Source organism: Haliotis rufescens, unplaced genomic scaffold (assembly GCF_023055435.1).
Source record: "Haliotis rufescens isolate VD_foot unplaced genomic scaffold, xgHalRufe1.0.p SCAF_8, whole genome shotgun sequence".
NCBI lineage: Eukaryota > Metazoa > Mollusca > Gastropoda > Lepetellida > Haliotidae > Haliotis > Haliotis rufescens.
In genome coordinates, this window is record NW_025964372.1 from 9,374,588 (window position 1) to 9,400,353 (window position 25,766).

The window sequence follows — 25,766 nt, forward strand, 5'->3', positions numbered from 1 at the left end:
ACGGTGTAAAAAAAATTCTGCGCTTGGTATTCGAAAAAAAATAATTCCAAAATATTGAATCCGTTAGAGGGGGGTGTGCATTATACATGGGTGCGCACTATACTCAAGAAAATACGGTAAGTGAGTATGGTTTTACGTCGCTTATAGCAATATTCCAGTAATATGATGGAGGGGGACACCCCAGAAAATGGGCTTCACACATTGTACCCAGGTGAGGAATCAAATACAGGTCTTAAGCGTGATGAGCCAACGTTTTAAACGACGAGGCTACACCATCGCCTCTGTCAACAAAGGAAAAACTAACAATTAAGTCTGATGATTAGAACAAAAAATGTCCTCAGATGGAGAAACATGCCAAAGTTCACTTCTCTCAGTCTAGCAATTTCAAAGGAGAAGAACTATGCATTCTGAGAGGACTTGAAAGCATGGTCAAAAAAGGTACAAATTAATGTGTTAAATCCCACATCAAACTTAACAAAAACCAAATTTCCTTACATTTTGTACACATTCTTGCCACAAACGTGACTATGTCACCAGCCGCAAACAGCACAGGATGATCTGAGGGTGGACAGTACTTCTAGTCTCTCCTAGTATTTATATGAAAAGATATTTTGATCAAACCTGATTTGTGATGAGAATTCATTAAGTAATTAAACTCTACCTCACAAAACACTAAAATTGGGTCTGGATTGTATTGTATTATTTTCTTTTGAATAGCCTATTCCAAAATCTACTGGTAAAGGAGTTGTTTTCTGCTGACTGGTGCCACTAGAGTACCAAGCACAGAAAGCAAGCTCTCTATATTTCCATATATGGAAGCAAATGCATGCATAATTTTGGAGATGAAAAGCATACATTTATCAAGCAAATCATCTGCTTGTAAAACATCTTTGTTACTACATGCTAAATAACATTTGAAAGGTCTAGTCCTACTGTTTATACATATTAAAGTCATGTTTATCACATTATTTAAACTTTTATTCACAACTTAATTAGTTAGTCTTATATAAATGTACGCTAACACATTTATATCATCACGCAATGTGCAGCCCCAGCACTACGTAAAGGTCCCCGGTTGAAAGTGTAACAAATACTACAATACACAACAAGCTGCATGCTGTTTGTCCTACCACAAGTAGTGCATGTCAAATGTCATAAGGATACATGCAGAAACGACAACATGGACAAAATAACATTACAAAACAAGTGGAAAAGTGAGCGTGGCTCACTAATACCCCTGACCCGCCTAGTGTGTCAGTAGTTACAAATTAAATAGCTAGGATAGGGTTAGGGTTTGAAAAATTCATAAAAAATTGGAAAATTAATAACAACATTTTTTATCTTTTGACTGCACCCCTGCATTAACACAGATTATATGTACTAAGTTTGAGATGAATCCACTGAATAGTTTAAGAGAAATCGTGCGGACAAAGTTTTCGGACGGACGGACAGACGGACGGACACAACCTTGGTATAACTATATAACCACCAGTCTGGATTGATAATGTCAAAATTTTGTCATGTTGCATAAAGTACATGTTGAGTTTTCAATGTCAGATTTGTTTTGACTCCACATGATATTTCTTGTGTGTTATTTGTTGCATCTACAGTAGCTGCAATGCTGCAATGCTGCGACGCCATGCTCTAGGAAGTCACCGTGAGGCCCATGGTTTTGAGTTTGTTTCTCTGCTATGTAGTAATTGACAGTGTTTCGAGAAGTCCATGGACAGCAACCTACCTTTACAACTCTCACAGGTAAGCAGGCCATAGTGGTAGCCTGACACCTTGTCTCCGCACACTGGACACAGCTCCTCAAACCCACTCTTGATGTCCGGTGGATACTGGGCATCACTGCTGGAGGTGGACGCTGTAACATGGCAAGGGAGACAATCACCCACATATTCATCACACCACTTCAATTTCAGTGTAAACATTTCAATGCTTTAAAAGAGCTCTTTTTCCTGTACCCTACTCACTATCACAAATAGTGCCATGGCACTGTATCTCACCTGGAAATGTAGTCAACAGTTAAGGATGTAAACAAAGATGGACACTTAACATGAGATGCTTCAAGCAGTCACAGTGAAAATTGGATTTGAGCCTCCTGAATAAATTGGGGCATCATCATTGGTGGGAAGAAGCATGGGAAGTGTCAGCTTCATTGGTCCAGTGGTTTCAGGAGAGGATGCTTAGAGTGCAGGGGAATGCATCATTAGAGAATGTTAGGGCCCAAGGTAATGCATGCCTTAGACATTTACACTGTGGGGAACCCAGGAGCACTGCTGTGGTGCTCACAAACCATGAAACATGAACAGAGTGTGAAATTCAACCCCACGATCATAGGTCTCTCTACACACCACAGGAACTTTACTTGAGACCTGTAAAGATCACATGACCTACATGACCTGATGACCATACAAAACAAGCATGAAATACTCATATACCCCCCCAATATGACATGTCTGGTTGTGCAATGCATTTGCTCCTGTGAACTATGTTCACTGGACCTTTTTGTAAATGGCCTAATTGCAGCACTTTAAAAAGTTATTAGTGGTGTTGTTTTGCCTTCTGCAGTTTATGATAGAATACATAACTGTAATGAGTTGTGTTATTACTTAAACAATAATCAGAGAAGAAAGGGAGTTCTTGCTTTACTTAGAGATCATTGAGAGCAGGGGTCAACGTGAGGTGTACTGAGAAGTACAGTACCAATCATCTGATGATCTGAGTAGAAGACTGGAGCCTGGAATGCTACAGCACTGGCATGATCAGTAAACAACAAGTCCAGTGTTGCTCCAAGACAGTGAGTTTGACAGTGAATGAACTGAGTCATTTTCCGCACATTAAAGAAATCTTCAAGTTTCAGAGTATTGTTTCATGTTACCACCATGCACTGCAATGAAGTATGCTGCTTCACGTGCCACTTGTAAATTGTGTTTTCACAATAATTCACCACATACCCTGTCCAAGTTCCTTTGTCAAGTGATATACATCACAATTAGGTAATTATGGTAACGGTTCTCAGACAACCCTGCGTAGATGTTTTTGTAGAATATGTTAACAGTTTCTGAGTTATGCTCTTGCTAAGGAAACATTCGTTAAAACCTCCAAACCATCAAAAGGCACCAGTTTACCTCTAGACCTATTCATATGCCAAGTTTGGAAGAAATATTGTACGGTTTTCAAGATCTGTGCCATGTTTCGTGATTTTCAGTCTAAGTCAAAGTCACTGCCATGGAAACTCAAAAAAAATTGTTTTTAAAATCCCAAACTATCAAAAAGCACCAGTTTACTTCCAGACCTATAATTTATGTGCCAAGTTTGGTGAAGAAATATTGAATTGTTTTTAAGATCTGTTCCGGAAACATAGACTACCGCTATTTTCAATCTAATTTAAGTCAAAGTCGTTGCCAGTCTACCTTATCAGTCAAGAAGTATCAGAGAAGAACATACTTAAGAGCATATAATCATAAAGCTCACAGAAAGGTTTGCATTCGGTCAGTCTGCTCAGATTCAGAATAAACACATTTGTTAACAAATGAGAAAAATTCCAGTATCATGATATGTAAATTAGCCTGCGCTCATTCATCACTGTGCCGGAGTGGGATGACAGTTATGCAGTCAGCTGATACATTCTCACCAATGAAATGTTTTGCTTTGATATTCGCCATATTCTGTCAGAACTCAAAATATTCTGAATGCCAGTCAGTCACTGAGATTACGAGAACTTTGCTTTTTATAGCAACAAATATTTCCCATTTCTTATTTGGATTTTTGCCATATATCCTTGACTGCAAAGTTGTCAGGCTTAAAAAACTTGCGTCGTTGCACTCCTTAGACCAAATGTACAGGGTCAAGCCATGGTGACAAGGTGGCATACTCTCTGTTTGAGTGCACATGCCGAATAACGGTGATAGGAAGATAATGCAACACCCTCTGATCTGTCACTTTACACCTTGTTCCACGGTAAGGGACACGTCTGCTGGGCCTTGCATCATACGCATGTGATTTTCAACTCGTCTGGAGTCATGTTGATAGTTCGATAGATAGTGATATCTGCCTTCATGACATCTGTGATGAGACGCCCATGAAGCACACTCTTTTTTCCATGAATTAAGAGGATCAAACCAAGAAGACCCACAGTAGCTTCATGTGTGAGGAAACCAATTGTGGCAGCGTCATTGGCACTCATCAAACATCTCTTATAACAATCAAAAACAACATTCAAATAAACAGAAATGGCTAAAATATCAGATTTGAACCTCTTGAACAAACTGGGATGTCATCATTGGTGGGAACAAGCATGTGAAATTTCAGCTTCATTGGTCCACTGGTTTCTGAGGAGATGATGTTTCTGATGCATGACGGAAGACGACTGGCAAGGCCATGACATAAGCATGGTAAGCTTGCTTGACTTTAAAATAGTGCCACAACAATGAAGCTTATCTGGATATATGAAGTCCAAAGCATGTATGTAACAAAAACAGCCACTAATAAAAGTTGTCGTCAGCATTAGTATTAACATATTTTCTTCATAAACACTGAACTCTTATCATGCTTATTATTTGAACAAATTATGATGATAGCCCCGCCGCCTCAGTCCCTTGAATTCTCACCAACGGAGAATATATGGTTGATATCTATCTCCTAGTTCCAGAGAAGAAGCCGTTTAAAGCAATAAAGCCAAATTACCCCTATCTGGCCCGGCCCCTTGGGAGGTCAGCCCCACCATTTGTACACTTTTGAATCCTCACCACAGGAGAATGCTTCCAACCATATATGGTTGATATCTATCTCTTAGTTCCAGAGAAGAAGCCCTTTAAAGCAATAAAGCTAAAATAACGTACCCCTATTTGGCCCCGCCCCCCAGCCCCTGGGGAGGTCAGACCCACCATTTGTACAATTTTGAATTTACACAACCAAATCAAACACTGCCTTCACTTGAGCCCTGGAAACAAAAAAAATAAAACTTTCAAATACTCATTAACAGAGACAAGAACCAGTTCAGTGCATTCCTGATTAATATACAAAGTATTGTGAAGAAATATTGAACAGTTTAGGAGTTATTCTCTGGAACAGAGACGGTTGGATGGAGCCGATTTATGTATCTCCTACAAAACTCTTACTGGTACAGTGAGCATGTGGGAGGGAAAATTGGAAATTGGAGTTCTCTCTAGTTCACGATGGCCAGTTTAATTTTTTTGAAACAAAAAGGTTACTTCATTGTAATTACCGTATTCAACGTAATAAGCGCCCAGGGGGCTCTCAAAATTAGAAATGGGGGGCTCTTATTAGAATATTATTTTGGTGAAAAAGACAGAGTTGAAAGACAAATTTCGTTGTTATGCTGACAGCCTGAAATGTTTATATACGAGAGATACATTTTTCCAGAATTTAAATGCCCATAATTAAGGGTGCATATAACACACTAGTACGTATTATACGCGAATAAATAAGTGTTGTGTACATTGATCAATCGGAAGGGGTGCTAATTGGTATTGTTCACTTGCCAATATATTAGCAAATATCGCCGTGGGCGCTTATTAGAGCAGGGCGCTTATTATGTAGAATACGGTAACAATGTTATGAACATCCTCAAGTTAGTCAAGTTTGGTCTAATTCTCAGTAAAAAGATTGCTCTCAAGGCTTTGGGATGCAAGGAGAGACCCTGACCGTCCATCAGTGCCAATCACAAGCATGAAGATTTGTTGATGCAACCTTAGATCTCCACACCACACTGCCAACACCTTCTGAATGAAATGAATGAGTAACTGAAGTGACCTTGACAATTGAACCTACTGTGATTGGAGTTTCAATCTTTGTGTTTGAAATATGTTTCAAAATGTAAACTCTGATGACCTTGACCTTGAACAGGTCCCTCACACTGTCATCAAATCCACACACCCACCTGTGAGGCCACATACATCAAGTACACAAGCCTCTTTCCTGCCTAATTCACACAGAGTAACCTTGACGTTCAATATTTGCAAGTCGTATGTGAGAACTTATAGTTACCAACGTACCATTCACTGAGTTTCGGGTCCTCACCAATACACAAAAGAGTGCATAGGAATAATGAACAAGTGTATCATGCTGCAATCCCAAACTCAACAAAGCTGCAGTAAAATCTCCACAACTTGTCACAGCTTGTGCATACACCCCAGCAAGTTAAATGTCAATACTTGACAGTCAAGCATTGTAACAGGATGAAATATTGTATTCATGATCATGAACAGCAACCCAAGATCTTAGGATGTGGAAAATCATAATTTTCATTTCAGCTCACGTAAAACAAGTAGATATCAGCATAAATCAGAGCTGAAAAATATGGATCAATTAACAAAGCAATGTTTGTTAAACTGCAACATTAAAATTTTATATTGAAAATCAACAAGAAAGCAGCGTTAGAAATTGGCACTAGTCCTATATTCCTTGCCAAACAGCCCTGTTTAGGTCATATAAGGACAAGTAGAAATTTGCCATTTTGAAGGGTTTTGCTAGATGTTTATCATTTATAAGGACCAGTGGACTATAACAGTTAGTTTCTATTGCTGGAAAGGTGTTCGCATAACAGGCAATCAGGAGCACCTTTTCCTGAATGCCTAAACCTGTCCTGTCACAAAGATATACCGTGAACCATCATAACTTCACCACTTCAGTTCAGTGATAGTGACATCACACATACCCAATGCAGTACAACTCTGCAACAGAAAGTCCTAAGCCTCTAGCTATCTTAACAAAGTCACAAGCACTTCCAGTTTAATGACATCTCTTCTGGTTCACATAATCACTGTATGCTGGACACTGTACAACTTTGAAATAGAAACTCCTGTGCTTCTGATATTTTAAAAACAAAGTTGTAAGCACTTTGAAATAGTTAGAAAAGTTTCAGAAAGTGTTTGCAGCACAATTACAGGGCTGGGATTATGGAGAACTTTACATTCTGGCTAGACTAACGAGTCTGTGCATAGTCCAATCAAAATCGCAAAACAAAATCAAAATCCAGTTCATAAACTGTACTGCAGATTTCGGTCGATTGCAGGATTTGCAAAACATGTGCACCACCAACTCTTTGTCAACAGATATTTTCTAAATCTTTTGATGTTTTTAATCAAGGTGCTCGCGTGATTTGATGCACTTCGCGATGTAAGACCCGTTTTATCACAATATAGATCTTGATTATCCATCAGATCGTCTTGACTGGGCACTGCCATTTTTATTGAAGCAAATGCAAGTGATACTTGAGGTGGGATCTGATTGGTCCATAGGAGAGGCATGGAAGGGACATAACGGGTTATAGCCACAAGTGGTGCTACAATCAAGCCCAGGAATTCCAGCCTAGTTCGGCAAGGGTAGAAACTGGACTTTTAAAGTCAGTTAATTCTCTTGCTTCGGGAAGATGCTTCCCCACCTGCATCACTACCTAACACCTGCCTTGCATCATTATATTGCCTACAGATGAGCAAAAACACCATATTTGTCCCCTTCTGTCTTTACTTGATATGTTGTCCAACCAAACATTCATGATTCATGCAAATCACATCTACAAATTTTCACATCACCTGATTGGCAAAAGGCACCAGTTCGGCACCTCCCTGATGTGCATACAAAGTTTCATTAAGAAATGCTGAGGCAACAATCCCTACCATGATGTGAACTACAGTAAAACATTCCTGAGCAGCAAAGGACAGCAGTTTAATGCATGCCTGTTTGTTGCCTGTCAAGTAAGGAGACGGTGTCTAGTAAAATGTTATCCGTGCGTTTGATGTCAGAAGACAGCATGGTAATATTATTTTGCTCTTGTGATATCAAACATTATCATAAAGTCTCACCACATTAGATTAACATGTTTCTGATAGGATACGTTGAATATTATATATTCCCTACATCCTAAGCAAGAGCAGAAGGTGCCCAAGAGAAACTTGATCACAGACTTTTAAAGAAATAAATGTAAATGTCAATAACATGATGAATAAATCTGGATCCATCGTGAACCTGGTTATCAGGTTTCTCAGCGAGCGGTGTCTGAGATGATGATGGACATCATTTTCCATAACTGAACCTAAGAATATTATTGACATGTCAATGAAACTCAATGTTAAGGTTAAGCTTGGGTCATAGTTCATAAGAAGAAGTCTATTTTTACTGACGTCACATGTCCGATTCAATTCTCAAACCCAACAATAGAGCTCCAAACAATGAAGCCAGCAAGAGGACAAGTCATCAATATCCCCCGCGACGATAAATACTTGTCTTGAATAAATATATGAAACTTGTTGCCATGGAAACTCAAAAAATTTCAAACAATCTAAAGGTACCAGTTCACAGCTAGACCTATCTATGTGTGAGGTTTGGTAATATTGTAACATTGTAATATTTCAAGATGTACTCCTGAAACAAATTGAAGAAAAAACTTGGGTGTTTTACTTATGAATGAGTTACAAATACTAAATGTCAGCTTGAATAGAATAGAAGATAGTGTTTACTAAAGCCTAGATTACCTAAAAAATAAACAATGAGTGGAAGTTGTTTATCTTACAATAAAACACTGTGGTATATTCTCCCTGCAGCATTTTTTCCAAAACAGAACAGGTACCCAGCAACCTATACTAGTCATCAGGCGAAGACAAATGGATTGGATGGTCAGGCTCAGTCACCTGGTTCATTGCATGTCATCATACGCTGACGGCCTGGATCGTGGCTCACAATAGCAATCGCTAGATATCAAATGGCCACTCTTATTGTAAATCAAAGCCGTACGTCTTTGCATAGGGGTATTTATTGCCAAACAAGACAGCGAAGCATGTTGATAACACTTCCGTTTGCTAAACCAAACCAGTTTCATTATTCTCTCGGAAGTAGTGCACTTTACCAGGTGCACTTTTTCGGATCCAATAAGCGCTGTGGGGCTTGAACGTGCTCCCTGACCAGCTTGGCTAATTAATGCGTTAATTAGCCAACGCTCTACCACTGGACCACGAGTGCTATCACATGTAATCAGTGCTCGTTTAAAGAGTCATTAGCAACCCATTAACATGCATACGTAATTCAGTAAACAATGAATTGCGCATGCATGTGACATCACGGTCCGCTCTCCCATTCATCTTTTCTTGAAACCACACCCGAAATTGTTTATGTCAACATGACCAACCAATTGGATTAACCGGATTAACGCTTGAAAAGGTAAGAATTTATGGCTAACCCTTGCCCAAAGCAAGCTAACCAGAAGGACCGAAAAGGGGTGTTGGATCATAAAGACGTGTAAGTTTCCCTTAGACCGAAAAGGGTGTAGGGTGGTAAAGACTTGTTAGTTTCCCTAAGACCGAAAATGGGTGTTGGATCGTAAGGACGTGTAAGTTTCCTTAAGACCGAAAACGGGTGTTGGATCGTAAAGACGTGTAAGTTTCTTTAATACCGAAAACTGGAGTTGGATCATAAGGACATTTTAAGTGTCCCTAAGGCCGAAAACGGTTGGTAAATTGAAAGGATCTGTAAGTTTCCCTAAGACCTAAAACGGATGTTGGATCGTGAAGCGACCGGTAACGGTAACGGAATAGCGAGACAGCGATGGCACTATACCCAAACCGGGATCTATTTTCGGTTTTGCATGTATTAATGTTCGCTACAAAGGTTTGCTTCAGCCAATCATGTGCCGCATATTAAGCCGCTCGGATACATTCGTAATTCTTTTAGCTTGATGATTTGTTGATAACATCACAACCTTGTGTCAAACTTAAAATAGCCAGGCACATCAAGAGTATGTACTTCAGAACGTTGTAACAGTGACCTGCAAGATCAGGTGACCATGCAGGTTGGTGCTCTATATAATCGCGGTAGTTAATTTATAATGGATTGTAATGGGGCACGCTTGCAAACTTATTAAATATGTGATATGCCAAATGTTTGTTGTTCTTTGTTCAACTTTTATGACACATAAATTAGGATTGATAGATGCTGATTTTCTTTACAAATTTCGGTAAACAAAGTACCTGTCATTAGCGAATCTTACCGCAGTAAGGCTGTGTGGATTATGTTGTAAACATCACTTCCTGTTTTGTATTTTGCATAATCAGTATGCATACGACCGAGGTTGGGTCAAGGGACTTCGTCTGAACAAATGGGTTCTTTTCTTATCAATTTTGAATGGAGGTAGGGGTGATTCCACTTCAAAAACATCCCAGAAACTATAATAAAATAGTTAATGTGTGTATACTTGCAAGTAGCCGTGACACAGCGCAACGAGTCCTGTATTCGATCATGCGATGAAATATATCGTGCTTAGATTTGCATAAGTAAACAGTCGACAGGGTGTGTGGATTACAAGATTTATCGATACGATAAAGAACAAATGGGAATACTGTATTCGACGCAACAAGCGCCTGGGGCTTCTTATTAGAATATAATTTTGGTGAGTTGAAAGATAGTAAATTTCGTAGCTTATGCTGACAGCCTGAAATGATACAAAAGAAAAGTATGTGCGTATCCTACACAACATATATTTTCCAGAATTTAATTGCCCATAATTAAGGTGCATATAAGTTATAACACACGAGTGCGTATTATACACGAACAAATAAGTCTTGTGCACATTGATCAATCGGTAGGGGTGCTAATTGGGATTGTTCACTAGCCAATATATTATAGCAAATATCGCCGTGGGCGCTTATTAGAGCAGGGCACTTATTACGTCGAATACAGTACTTGAATGTAAACATTGTTTTTATTTAGCGGACTCTGAACATTTAGTTATTCTACAACAGATTTATCCAGCTCTTAATAATTCACTCTTTGCTGAGTTATATTAAGAATTGCAAAACACATTTTGCCAGAACAGTTATCAGTGTAACTGACATGTTTAAACATTTATAGCACCTGAAACATGTTGACTAGATTTATCAAGGAAATGCTTGATCCTGAATACACTCTTACTAAAAAATGTTCGTTATGCCAATTATGTCATGACTCATTGATGTAATTGTCACAGTTACGACATGAACTCACTACTCAGTACAGTAGCATCAGAAAAGCCATTGAACTTGACTGAATCCATAAACTTCAAATCATTGGTAGATCTAGATATAGACATTCACAGAGCTCCAGATAAGCTTTTGGTGTTGTGTGTATTTTACCAATGCATTTTAAAATCATTGGGTATCAGTAATTCTATCTGGGTATTCAAATTTCTGTTACCCACTAGTTTTTACACATGTGGGTATTTAAGTTAAATATTTAAAAACACTATTCATCTAGTCCCTGCAAACTGGTGTTGTGTGCGTTCGAGAGCTTTATAGGACTAAAAAATACCACGATACTTCCACAAGAAAGTGTGATGGCAAATGATCGTGATGTAACTGTCATCGTGGAGTTTGGCAAGGTTGACGGAATGGCCGTTTATAATTTCAAAATAAGTTGCTGATTTGCTAATCGAATATGCAGGGTTACTTCACAATATTTTGATGATACGCACAAGTTTTATTTTTGTAGCTTATCTGTAATGTTCGTTGCGTATTTGATACGCTTGAATTTCCTTTTACTGCATATTTCTGCATTTCTGATGCGTATTTTTACGAAGATACGCAGCTTATCTGGAGCTCTGCATTCACAAATTTCTGTCCCAATGACCCCTTACCAATGGCTGATGACCCGGACTTGTACTGCCTTTTCATTTACGAAGTTAGACATTAACATGGATAATTTTGTGTTAAAATATTCATTAATATCAAATTTCCATTTTAAGAAATTGTTTGTGCCTTCATGTAAACCTCTTGGTCATGAGAGCAGGATGCGCCCTGATGTGAACCTTTCTCTCACTTTGCCTGTTGATATTTTGCAGTTGCGAAAATATTACTAATTTTTTACAACCACTGTGTTATGTTGTTAATGTTATGTTACAGTGCTATAAGTTGGACCCATCCATTTTTGTTTGGGACCCCTAATTTTATGATGAAGGGTCCAAGTGACCCCAAGAAAATTTAAGCCAGAGCAGACACTGTGTAAGGATTGATTTATTACAGAAGATCTTCAATTCGCTAATGTTGCACAACGTAACAAGTGAGAAGGGTCTGAGTCTTGTGGAGCATGTACCACCAGTGAACATAATGAGGCCTTCATCAAATATATTTTCAAAGTTTATACTTGATCAAATAATAGATTCAATAGTTTAGTTGCAATGAGGTTCCACTGTAGCAGTAATACATTTGGTCACCTTACAGTGGTATTTTCAGTTAAACACTGGCTTTTTGGAATGTGAAAACTAGTTCAATGGCACTGTACTTCACTTTGGACGTGTATGTAGTCAACGGAAAATGACAATAACAACCACTTAAAAAAATCTGTTAGCGTTGACATAAAAATATTTTCTGCAGAAACTAGAGGAGTTTCCAGGTACTTGCAAAACATAGAAGCAGCCTCTTCACCACCATTTTCCTCTAAGCTCCAAAAACATTTACAGACTGTACATGTATGTCCAATCTGAAAACATTACTTCCAAGGATCCAGCAATTGCCCAAACTTCAGGATTCTACAAGTAACAGTAACTGATACAGTTTTATACTAACAATTAAGATGACCTTGGCCTTTGATGGATAATGGCACCAACATTTCATGTGGAAGGATTTGTATAGATACATGCAAATATGAAGTTTAATTCCTGTTGAGGTAACCCTGACAGAACACCTGACTTCAGACCATGACCTTTGACTTATTTTGACCAATCGCTTTTAATGTAGTTTCATCATACTGCCATATTGAAACTATGATACAACCACACTTGCCCCAAAGAAGACCTTCACCTTTGATATAAATGCAATAGACTTTTGATGAAGTAGGATTTGTTTGAAGCTCATCATGCTCATGACAATTAAGTTCCGGTCAGGAACTGACCATGATACACATGTAACTATTTTACAAAGATGGGACTTTTTATGTTGTGTCCTTGTTTTAACTCCTCACTCAGAAATAATCCAGCTGTATGACAACAGAAAATAGATTCTGGACTACACAATCCAGTATTTGACATCATGAGGATTGATCCACATTGTTGGGATATGCTGACATGCAAATCAACCAAGCTACCAAGCCTGATCACCTGATCCATTCAGTCTCCTCTTACCAGCATAGGGTTGCAGTACACCCATACTCTTACCATGCTGTTTCTGTATTCTTAAAACATGTCTTTAAAATGAGGAATGTGTAACTAGATTTAAAATCTTATCAAGTACATCACGTGACAAATGTTAATATCCAATCTGCATTGTACTATGGGCCTAGATGCTTAAATTACTGAATAAGCTGTCTGTCTGACTGTCTGTCTGTCATATTCTTATCTAGAAATCCCCATCAGATAAGTACACCCATATTCTTACCTAGAAATCCCTATCCGATCTGAATGATGACCTTGACCTTTGACTAATCCCCCAAAAGCTATTCAAATGTATTTTTACTATTTTGTGAATATAAATTTTTTACGTATCCTGCTTTACTCCTTAATGCGTCTACTGCTTACCTTATGACAGGAACAGCACCTTGTGATGGTCCGATTGTCTAGACTACTTACAGACAGTGGTAGACTTTCAGCAGAGACAAATAGATCATATGAGGAATCACCAGATATCAGACATGCGATTGATTAGCATACAACAGAGGTTCAACGTTCCCTCAACCCTATGGCAGCGCATGGCCGTTCTACGACAGTTCCCACCAATCCTCACGTCTATCGGTTTATGTTCAACATTGGCTAACGTTAGTAGTCGCATAGAATTTGTTTCATGTTGTGTCTGGTATCAAACTTGAAGATCATCACACATTCACGATCAAGTAGACATTTGACAGAATCGTCATATGCTACCAGGTACCCACCTGTTGGGATCATCATACACAGGACAGAACCAGGCGTCACAAATTTCATGGAGATCAACTCGTGCCTACACCAGCCAAGTCACACATCCTACACAGAACTTGGAAACACCACTTGTCAGTCTACCACACAGTTCACAGCTGGTTGTCCATGTGTGGAGCTCGAACCTTGGCTCCGGCAAAATGAGTGAATTGAGGTTACTGCTGAGGTTGATTTATATATATCGGGTCAAGAACTCTGTAAACATCCAGACTTAACTGGAGTTAGGTCAACTGACCAACGCTAGCTGTGCAGGGTAATAGTACAAGATTGGTTTGCATGCTTACTTCAAGTCTTGTACAAAATGCTGCAAAAATTTGATCAGATGCCTGTCGCTGTACATCAATGTGACCACGTCACTAACTCTAGTAGACCACAGTATCGCGGCACCTCCTTTCATCGTCACCTCAACATAAGAACAGGAGCACCCAGGGGATGGAAACGATCACCTTACTTCGTATGATACAATCGTTTCAGACCAAATGCGATCGGTTGGGGAGCGCATTTATTCTACATGGAATTTGCATTGGTTCACATACGAACATGATTTTCCATGTCTCGTCAAGACACGATCAGAAGGCCTTCTGTAGTTGATTTTTCTTTACAGCCTTGTAGACAACCTAATCTAAATCTGCTTCATGCTCTTCAACAGCCGCTTACACATTGTCAGGGGCAAGGGTTGCTGGGATTGCTCACATAAGCACAGGATTTGACAAGCAGAGGGCATCTGCACCTACATCCAATACAGCAGTTCGTGCTGTCTTACATCAGACATCCGTACCCGTACGTAGCCATCACTCTGCCGTCTCACCTCAAGACATCTCACTTGGATGATAGAGTCGAACGTCTTAGGAGGCACCACTTTATACAGAACTAACTCCAACAATACACCTGTTCGTAGACGTCTCCCTACAGGGGTGGCGTGGGGGGGGGGGAGGTGGGTCGGGTGCACATCTACAGGACCAGACAGTTTCAGAGCTGTGGTCCCACGCACAGCAAATATGGCACATCAACAGCCTCAAGTTGAAGGTGCTTATTCTGGCAATTTCACATTGGCAGGAGCGTCTCCGGAACACTCATCTTGCCATCTTCAGCGACACTGTGGATTGGTGCCTGTGCAATCAAGGGACAAAGCACACTCACTCCCTGCTTCAACAGACGTTTCGGTTCTTTCATCTGGTGGATCGACTGGGTCTACAATTTCTAGTCCAGTACATCCCCGGATATTGATCATCTAGTGACCAGCGTGGGGGCTTACATGATGATAAGTGGCGATCATTTGAAACCTTCTGAAAGGTCAAAAATCAAAATCCCACTACAGCGTCACCTCAATTCTTGGCCGAGTACCTCCTACACTTGCGTACCAAACCACACTTGAAAGGCAGCTCGATTACTACATACTTGGTGGCTCCGAATTGAGTGTTGGACATTCCGGAGGATCTTAAGATGACCAAAGTTCTGGAACTCCTATGCTCATTCAGGCTTGAGGATCAGAAGGTCAAATTTCGTCTCCATGCTTGGTGGATCGACTGGGTCTACAATTTCTAGTCCAGCCTCTTGGCTTTAGCCACAGCGGCAAGGGTTAGTGAGTTACTCGCACTCAATATTACCTGTGTCCGTTTGTGAGCACGGTACACAGGGTGTGGTTCACCTCAGGCTGTGCTTGGATGTTACAGCTAAGTATCAGCTTCCAGGACAACCCGACCGGTCTACGATTGTGGGGTTGAATATGAGAAAGAACTCTAATTGTGCCCTGTGAGTGCACAACTAATTTTTATCCGCCGCTCCAGGACTAAGCGTGGTATGTGGAAATGGTTGTTTATTTCCATATCCCAGACACCCATGACTCGAATCAGTCGCAACACCATATCCCATGGTTACTCGCAGTCATCCTTTGCTAATTTTGATCCTCCGAGAGCAAACAATCCTCACAAGATAATGGTGTTTGCCTCAACCATGGTTCTACATAGCAATTGTGCTAAAAGAGCAATCATGGAAGGATGTTTTTGGAGGACTTACACTTTCTGTTACCTAAGAGATGTGGCACTTGAAGACGTCGAAGGAGTTCGCAGCTTTGGCCTTCTGGTTACAGCCCAGCAGGTAACCAACCCCCGACACAAATAATGATCTCATCGGTCCGGAGCCAGTCTTACCCGATTCATGCAGTATTTGGACACGCCTATTAGGGGGATTATGAAGCTTATATCATAGCAGTTTTTAGATTACAGCTCATGCTATTTTCTTCTAACTGTTTTTTATCTGGACTTATCTGCAACTCTCGTTTTCTTCCCGTTCACAGGATTGAGCGAGTAATACCGATAGCCACTTGACACACCATACGGTCCCCTGGTCTTATGACCATGATGACCATACAGTCTTATGAGCGTTTATCTATATTGAGGATTACATCTGAAGGTATGACTACCGCCAGATAAATCTGAGGCAGGAATTCTTTATATACTGTAAATCGTGAAATTAATGCTTCTCCAAGAGAATGCGACTGCTGGCCCCTAGCCAAAAGTGCGACTCACTATGAATGCGACACCCCCTCCTCTCAAGCATCAGTGGATTTATATCCAAAGAAAATGTCCTCTGTCAGGTTGACAGGAGAATCCTCATCTTAATCCTACCTTGCATTAATCCAATCACACACCAAATAGCACCACTTATTAGGGCTGAGTAGAGTACTTCCACAAAAGCAAAAACAATACATGCGCGCTGGCTCGTGTTGGCCTTTGACGCAGTCACAAAGAACAAAGACACTGTGTTGCGTGGGTGACCTCTGTCTGGATTTGCAGGTGTGATCGGTAATGACATAAATGAGTAGGACTCTTGACTTGACCCCAACCATTTTCGCATTTAATTCACACTCACGTTAATTTCAAGATTGACAGTATTAAACAGAGAGGTCGAGACTTGGTTGTGTGAATGTTTGTGATCAAGTTGATGCTGTATAATGTCATGTACAGAAGAAAACCAAGTGTTTCTTACTCATGTTACCATGATAACTGGTGCTATCTATTCACTTGGTTCATTGCATGTCATCGTATCGCAATTGCGTGGAATGATGATCATGATATTATTCATTGCGTTGTCTAGTCCGTACTCAATTATTTACAGACTGACATCATACTGTGTTAATATTGCTGAGAACAGTGTAAAACTACTAGAAACAAACTATTTTTTATTTGGCTTTGACAAACTGACCATTTCAATAATTAATGCAAATTTTTCAACAAAACCAAATGAATGCATTTAAATGCACCAATTCCACTTCATGATGCATTCACACAATTTGAAAGTGATTCTCATAAACTGTGTTTTCATTGTATGAAAGCTTTCATAAGTTACAGTAAACTATGTTCATAATGAACATGTTTATAACAAACTTAGGTATATTACTGTTTTTGTGGTCACAACCATTTGCTGTATATATGCTGTATATAAGCTTATAATGAACTACGGGTTATAACGAACAAAACCAGTTTGTTACAACCATGGTTTCCTGTATTACACACAGATGTTCACTCATAATGACTGTCTTTATGTTCTCATAACCATAACCATGAAAACCTATCACAAAAGTCCACCAAATATCGAAACTATTCTCAGACAATATGATATGCGATACACATACACTCGTACAGATTCATATTTTAATCCTGTACCATTTCACACATGGAAGGTTTACAGTGACAATAACAAACATACACCTTGAAGCACATTTTGTTCAGCAACTTCTGCGATTTCAAGCCCTTTAAAAATATAAGAGTTCACACATAACTGCAGCGAATTAAGCATTGTGATCCATACCGTATTGTGAACAATGTATCATGACACATATCATATCGGAGATATTCATGTCGCGACATCCAAAGTGAATACCCAATCATGAAATATCAAGTTCTTGGGGTAAGAAGGAGTATTTCCTTCAAAGTCTACAAATCATATGCCTGAATAATCACATCAATATACATCTGTCAAAACTGTTACATTGTACAAGACAAACTTGGACATTCAACAGATTACAAACACCCTATTTCTAACAAGTACTATGCAAAAATCTATTTTTTAATCTTCAAATATATAGACCTTACTTAATTGCAAAGAAGATCTCATGAAAATCTTCTAAAAATTTGAGAACAATATGTTCAATGATATTTTAGGAAATGTGGTTGGTGCATAGGTTATTCTTTTTCACTAAAAAGAGTTGACTGTTGTAGCTTGAGACATGTAGAATGTGGAAATGATATGGAGAGATTTTCAAGAACTTAACATTTCAATGGTCACTTAGATTTTTATTTCTTGGGGAACCAAAAAGTATAACCCTACTATAAAGAATAATAAGTATGAAAGTTTTGGCTAGCATGTTGGGCTATCAACGTCAGCGATGTTCAGGCAGTGTATCACACAATGGTAGGGATGTGCCAATACCACGTGTAAGCAGAGACACATGCATGGCCAATATGTGACCTGGCTGTTGTGTTGCCAATCCCTGAAGCAGTGGCGATGATGACAGTTTTGGACATTGGTTTGCCTGCCCCCAAGCCCATCTAAACATAGCATGCTGCCTGCCATGGTGTTGTGTACAGAATGTCACACACCTACCCAGCAGACAGACACCGACTATTGGACACAGCAAGCACATTCATCACAGGTCTACAGGAACTGACAGCCATTTAATTCAACATCTTCAAAGTTTCCTCCTGTTTTTGGTCATGCTGGTAGGAACAAAAGTGGCCTCAGAAGTGTCCTTTATTTACTGAGATAAAATTTCCTTCAAAGTCAACAAATCATATGCCTGAATAATCACATCAATATACATCAGTGGAAACTGTTTCATTGTACAAGACACTGTGTTGAGAGTGGTGTTGGTCCAAGTGAGAGTAGACAGTGGTGTTGGTCCAAGTGAGAGTAGACAGTGTTGTTTGTCCTAGTGAGAGAGAAGACAGTGGTGTTTGTCCTAGTGAGAGAGTAGACAGCGGTGTTGGTCCTAGTGAAAGAGTAGATAGTGGGGGTGGTCCTAGTGATAGAGAAGACAGTTGTGTTGGTCCTAGTGAGAGTAGACAGTGGCGTTGGTCCTAGTGAGAGAGTAGATAGTGGGGGTGGTCCTAGTGAGAGTGTAGACAGGGGTGTTGGTCCTAGTGAAAGAGTAGATAGTGGTGTTGGTCCAAATGAAAGAGTAGATAGTGGGGGTGGTCCTAGTGATAGAGTAGACAGTGGTGTTGGTCCTAGTGAGAGAGTAGACAGTGGTGTTGGTCCTAGTGAGAGAGTAGATAGTGGGATGGTCCTAGTGATAGAGTAGACAGTGGTGTTGGTCCAAGTGAGAGTAGACAGTGGTGTTGGTCCTAGTGAGAGAGTAGACAGTAGTGTTGGTCCTAGTGAAAGAGAAGAAAGTGGTTTTGGTCCTAGTGAGAGAGTAGACAGTGGTGTTGGTCCTAGTGAAAGAGAAGAAAGTGGTTTTGGTCCTAGTGAGAGAGTAGACAGCGGTGTTTGTCCTAGTGAAAGAGTAGATAGTGGGGGTGGTCCTAGTGATAGAGAAGACAGTTGTGTTGGTCCTAGTGAGAGTAGACAGTGGTGTTGGTCCTAGTGAGAGAGTAGACAGTGGTGTTGGTCCAAGTGAGAGTAGACAGTGGTGTTGGTCCTAGTGAAACAGAAGAAAGTGGTTTTGGTCCTAGTGAGAGAGTAGACAGTGGTGTTGGTCCTAGTGAGAGTAGACAGTGGTGTTGGTCCTAGTGAACGAGTAGATAGTGGGGGTGGTCCTAGTGATAGAGTAGACTGTGGTGTTGGTCCAAGTGAGAGTAGACAGTTGTGTTGGTCCTAGTGAGAGTAGACAGTGGTGTTGGTCCTAGTGAAAGAGTAGATAGTGGGGGTGGTCCTAGTGATAGAGTAGACTGTGGTGTTGGTCCAAGTGAGAGTAGACAGTTGTGTTGGTCCTAGTGAGAGAAGACAGTGGTGTTGGTCCTAGTGAGAGAGTAGATAGTGGAGGTGGTCCTAGTGATAGAGTAGACAGTGGTGTTGGTCCTAGTGAGAGAGAAGACAGTGGTGTTGGTCCAAGTGAAAGAGTAGACAGTGGTGTTGGTCCAAGTGAAAGAGTAGACAGTGGTGTTGGTCCAAGTGAGAGAGTAGACAGTGATGTTGATCCTAGTGAGAGAGTAGATAGTGGGGTTGGTCCTAATGAGAGAGAAGACATTTAATGGACCTGCGTCGGCTTCGATGTCAATGGTAACAAGGTGAGAGAGCAATGGTGATGGAGACTAAGAGCGTCACATTTAATGCTTCACAGTGCGGATGGTAGATGTCCTGATTACAAAACTGCATACAGGAAGTGAACAGATTTGGTGGTGGTAGTGTGATGATGTGGACAGCCATCTCCTACACTGGTAGAACAGACTGAGTACAAGTTCTTGGGAATTTAATGGCACAATGTTACACAGATGAGATTCTTTGGCCACACATCCTTTCCATTATGCAACAAGTGAACGTCATTTTCCAACAAGACAACACCCAACCTTATACTGCACGACTGTCCCACAGTATAACTGACAACATCCTATTTCCAGAATCACAACATCCATGTCCTGCCATGGCCCTCCAGGTCTCCAGATTTAAACCCAATCTGACTGCAAGTACATCAGCAACAACCACAGAACCTCAGTTGGCACAAGCACTGCAGGCAGAGTGAATAAGACATACACACAAAAAAAGTTTTGGACTCTGATGGTGGCCGTACAAGATATTGAGAACAGATGACCTTCACCTTGAAAAAACATTTGTGCCACATGGAACCTGGGTCGATGACAATGATGTGTGCCAATTTTTAACAATCAATTGAAGAGTTTTGATAATTTTCCCCGAACACAAGGACATTACTATGAGCACGTAACATCAGAAATACCATGTCAACAAAACCGTACTGAAGTACACAAACTAATCATGTAATTACACTGTTCTTTGAAAATCTGTACTTATGTTCGTAATCAACTTTATTAATCTTATTCAAAATTTCATTCAATATTGTTTACATTAATTTCGGCGAAATCTATTGTCAAGTGGTCGGAAGATCGCACAACTCACCGTTATTTACAGCAACCATGGTCAGATTACCACAATTGACGCCTTGAAATGAACTTTAGTGGATAGTGAATGGATATATACTGAACAACAAAAGTTCCTGTGACATTGAATAAGATTTAATGCAAAGTTATGTTTTTTACCAAATCTGAAACAATTTCGGTTTGCAACAGATAAAAGACTCCTGTAAGTATTCAAATGGTTTAATTTGCCATACTGACTTCAGAAAATGTGTGATTTCATAAAAAACATGAATATGCCAAAATGTCAATTTACAAATCAATAGCGTGTGTATCCACCTCTGGTTGCGATGCAAGCAACACATCTTCGTCTCATGGAATGAACCAGGCGTCGCACAAAGTCCTGTGTGATATCTGTCCATATCTGCTGGAGCATGTTTCGAAGTTCCTGGAGTGTCTGTGGAACACGTGGCTGACGTCGAAGGCGCCGATCCATGCTCGATTGGTGAGAGATCAGGGGAGCGAGCCAGCCAGGGGATGACATTCACATTGTTTTGTTGAAGAGAATCCTGAACAAGTCGAGCAATATGAGGCCGGGCCGTGTCATGTCGAAAGGTAATGCATGGGCCATGACGACGCAAAAACGGTAGAACAACTTGACCGATGATCTCATCACGGTAGCGCTGTCCATTGTGATTTCCCTCTACCACTATCAAACGGGTCCTCTGTCTTGCTGTAATCCCACCCCATACCATAAAGCTGCCGCCCCCGAACCGATCTTTTTCCATGACACAATGATTGACTTAACATTCACCTCGACGTCGGTACACTCGAATCCGTCCATCGCTGTGGCTGAGGTGAAAACGAGGCTTGTCAGTGAATAGAACTTGTCCCCACTGCATGGCTCTCCAGCGTAGACGTCAAAATGGGACGTCTGGCAGGTCTTCTGGCGACAATCCCTGCACATCTGAGGCGACTACATACGGTTTGTGAAGATATTCATCGAAGGCCAGGGATGCTTCTTGCAATCACTGTTGCTGGCTAGAATCGATTTCGTAGGTGTGTTGTTCGAAACCAGTTGTCTTGTCGATTATTGGTTACGCGTGGCCTGCAATTCCGAGGATGGTCTCTGACTGCATTCGTCTGTTGCCAACGTCAATGTTTCAAGCATACCAATGGCTCGCAGACGCTCATTTTCGGACAGGTGTGGCATTTCGTAATGTTGAGCAATTGCATAATTTTGTTGTTTTTCTGAGTGGTTGTTGTCAGCATGATGCTAAACAATGCATATGGAATCCCCTCAACGCACATGTTTTTATACCCACTCTTGGGTAGTGAAATGCATGGGGCTTGAATAAAAGTCAACTTTTGCATGGAATGCATGCATTTCTGTATCAGTTGCGTTTTTATGACTTGATTCCATACATGTACTACAATATTGAAAACCAAACTTTACGTGTTTGAAAAATACACTTAAATATTGGTGTCACAGGAACTTTTGTTGTTGAGTATATATACTCACATACAAAAGAAACGCAAGTCGGGTATGCAGTATACATGTTATTTATTTTCAACAGTAAAGACAAGAAATACTAATAGGGCAAGATTGACAAAAATTTGACTCAAGACAGTTTAATGGATTAAAAGGCAGATGACATAATTGGTTTTTGCAAATGTTAAGGGCTTACACAGGTTCGGGTCAATACCCAAAATGTCAGTCAATACCTGGTGTGACCACCATTAGCATTGATCACTGCCACACATCTCCTGTACATTGTGTGGATCAACCCGTGAAGATTCCGGGGTAGACTGGTCTTCAGCAACCCACCCTTGCCGTAAAAGGTGACTATGCTTGTTGTAAAAGGCAACTAACGGGATCGGGTGGTCAGGCTCGCTGACTTGGTTGATGCATGTCATCGATCCCAATTGTGTGGATCGATGCTCATGATGTCAATCACTGGATTGTCCGGTCCAGACTCGATTATTTACAGACCGCCGTCATATAGCTGGAATATTGCTGATTGCGGCGTTAAACACCAAACTAACCAACCAACCAACCAACATTGTGTGGATCAGACGATTTGTGAAGGCCCTAGGGATCCTCCTGCACATATCCAAAGCAGCTGTGCGTAGTTCATCGGCAGTGGTAGGAACTGGGTGCACATTGTGCAGACGCCTTTGAACCTCATCCTACAAGTGTTTGATGGGGTTCAGATCAGGGCTCAGGGCTGGCCACGGTAGAACACGGATGTTGTGTTGTTGCAGAAAGGCCATGGTAGCTCTGGCAACATGGGGACGAGCGTTGTCCTGCTGGAAAATGTGTTGTTGATGTTGTGCAAAAAATGGAACAACGTGGGGTCTGATCACTTGGTCGATATACTGCTGAGCAGTGACACCGTGTCCCCGACCTTGACCAACATTCAGAAAGCACATGGGTCCAAGTCTCGCATTAAGTCCAATCCCTACCCATATCATGAAGCTAGGTCCACCCCATGGATCCCTTTCCACAACGTTTCTGTCAGCAGAACGATCACCTCGCCGCCACCGCCGCCATGGGAGACACAAAAGCGACTTTCATCAGAGAAGATGACACGCCTCTACTCACGATGACGCCAATAATGATGACCCTGTGCCCACTGAAGTCATGCTTGTCGATGCCGTGGTTGGAGAACAGGACGACGTGCTGGTCGGCGACATCTAAGGTTGTTGGAACGGAGACGTCGGATCACAGTGTCCCGGCTAATGTGTTGATTATGTGTTCCTATGGTCTGTCAACCACTTTCACTTGCAGTTAGGAACGGATGTCGCTGGTGCTGACAGGTAATCTGCCGATCGTGTCGAGGTGTGGTGACCCTAGGACGACCACTCTAAGGAAGGTCATCTGTGGTCTTTGTAGCATTGTATCGATGCAGGAGACGGTAAATTGTGGTTATGTTAACGTTGAAATGACGGGAAACATCTTGGACAGACTCTCCAGCTCCTAAACGTCCAATAACCTGGTTTCTCTGAATTTGAGTTAGGCGTGGCATTGTTGACCAGGGAGTGGTGGGTCCAAGAATCGGCCACAGTTTTATACCCACTACAGATATATATATATATCATAAATGCCATACACTGACTGGCTGAAAGTCATATCTGTTGTAGTTTGACTATTATATGTCAACATAAAGTTCTTGTTATCACGAGCGCTTAAGCATCGACAGTGAATGGTCAAATTGTTCCATATGAAAAAATATCCATCAATAGCGATCAGCTGTACCAAAGTGCTATGTTTATGGTTATTAATTTATCTTAAATATATAACTAACATGATTTTGGAATGAATCATTCCTGATAAAATAATAGTTTCAGATACAATTCTTCCAATCGTTGCATCAAACTTCTTTAAAGTTATATTATTGGGTAATTCTTAATCGAATACCCGGCTAATGCTGAGAAATGTGCACAGCTGATGGTTGCTTCCAGTCAGTTTAAGAGACAATACACACGGTAATCTTAATCTCTGTATATAAAACAATGCCTAGCAGAACAGGAAATACAATTTAGCATCGATTTTGAAGGCTTGTATGGGGGGGGGTCGCCTTATACATGGGGTCGCTTTATAGACAGCGATATACAGTACATGTCACCATAATGTTTTCATGATAAAAGACACAGGAGCTTTGACGGTGACTGGTCAAATTGATCCATATGTAAGATATATCTGGCAATAGCAATCAGCCATACCAATGTGTGACACTTATGATTATTATTATTATTTCAAAAATGAATATAAAAAGCTGCAACTAAAATAAAATATATTGGAATATATTATTCCTCATAAAATAATAGTTTCGGATACAATTCTTCCAATCATTACATCATAATTCTTTAAAATTATATAATTTATTGGGTATGTTTTTAACCGAATCATTGGTAGACTAGGAAAGAATTTGTGTACAGCTGATTGCTATTTCCTGCCTCGTTTACTAGATAATACACGCATAATAATCCCTGCATAGAAAACTATGACTATAAGAAAAAGAAATACAACTTAAATGGTAAATCATAACCTTGTATTCTTTAAATGCTTTCAACTCTTTGCAAGGACATGCATTATGGCACAGTTCAGTAGACAGAGCCTTTCATTATAGCAATGTAACATACATTATCATATAATGGGTAGGTCTCTTGGAAGGATAAAGCCAATGGATAAAAACGATATCCATTGGATTCATATTTGGATAGAGATGCAAAAATCAAAGGTCAAGAAGGGACTACTTTCAGTGTTTACAAACATGGCATCCCCCTTGTCATTCGTCGATCAAGTCAGAATTAACCATCGGAATTTGGAGAAACTACTGTGATAATTGCTATTGTTAGCAAAAGAATAGTCTAAAATACTGAAAATTAGTGCTTAACTGTGACATAGCTAAAGCATTTTCCAAGTTTGGGCAACTTTGGAGATATAAATTGCGAAACAATTAAGCGAGGACACTTGCCTTACGGGATCAGTTTTCATATCCATGCTTGTAGACCTCTGCGGGTTGGAACCTTTTCCCCAAAATTAAACAGCTTGCAAAATACATTGTTTATTCGTAATACAGGATATTTACGATCCCCAAACACACTCACGTGATAACCTCTATATATGTTTAAAATCTACACCATAATTCCACAACAAAATAGCAAAGACATGAAACAATTCTTCAAATCTCACAATCAACTCCAGTCACCAAGCCTGACCAGTCACCACACGATCCATTAGTTGCCTGCCCTGGACCCGTTTTAACACGGAATTCAACAGGCTTATATAATATATTGAAATATGAAATGGTTTATGGTTTATGCTCCACAAA

At 40.3% G+C, this 25,766-nt stretch overlaps 1 protein-coding gene across 4 annotated transcripts in view; it reads right to left on the minus strand.

Moving 5' to 3' along the window:
* Positions 1-25,766, minus strand: part of LOC124120194 (nuclear receptor subfamily 5 group A member 2-like) — a 241,688-nt gene that overhangs the window by 106,205 nt on the left and 109,717 nt on the right. For all 4 annotated transcript variants that reach the window (XM_046482953.2, XM_046482955.2, XM_046482954.2 and 1 more), the window contains one exon: positions 1,739-1,867. In XM_046482953.2, the coding sequence (XP_046338909.1) occupies positions 1,739-1,867 (129 nt within the window). The remainder of the gene's footprint in view (positions 1-1,738; positions 1,868-25,766) is intronic.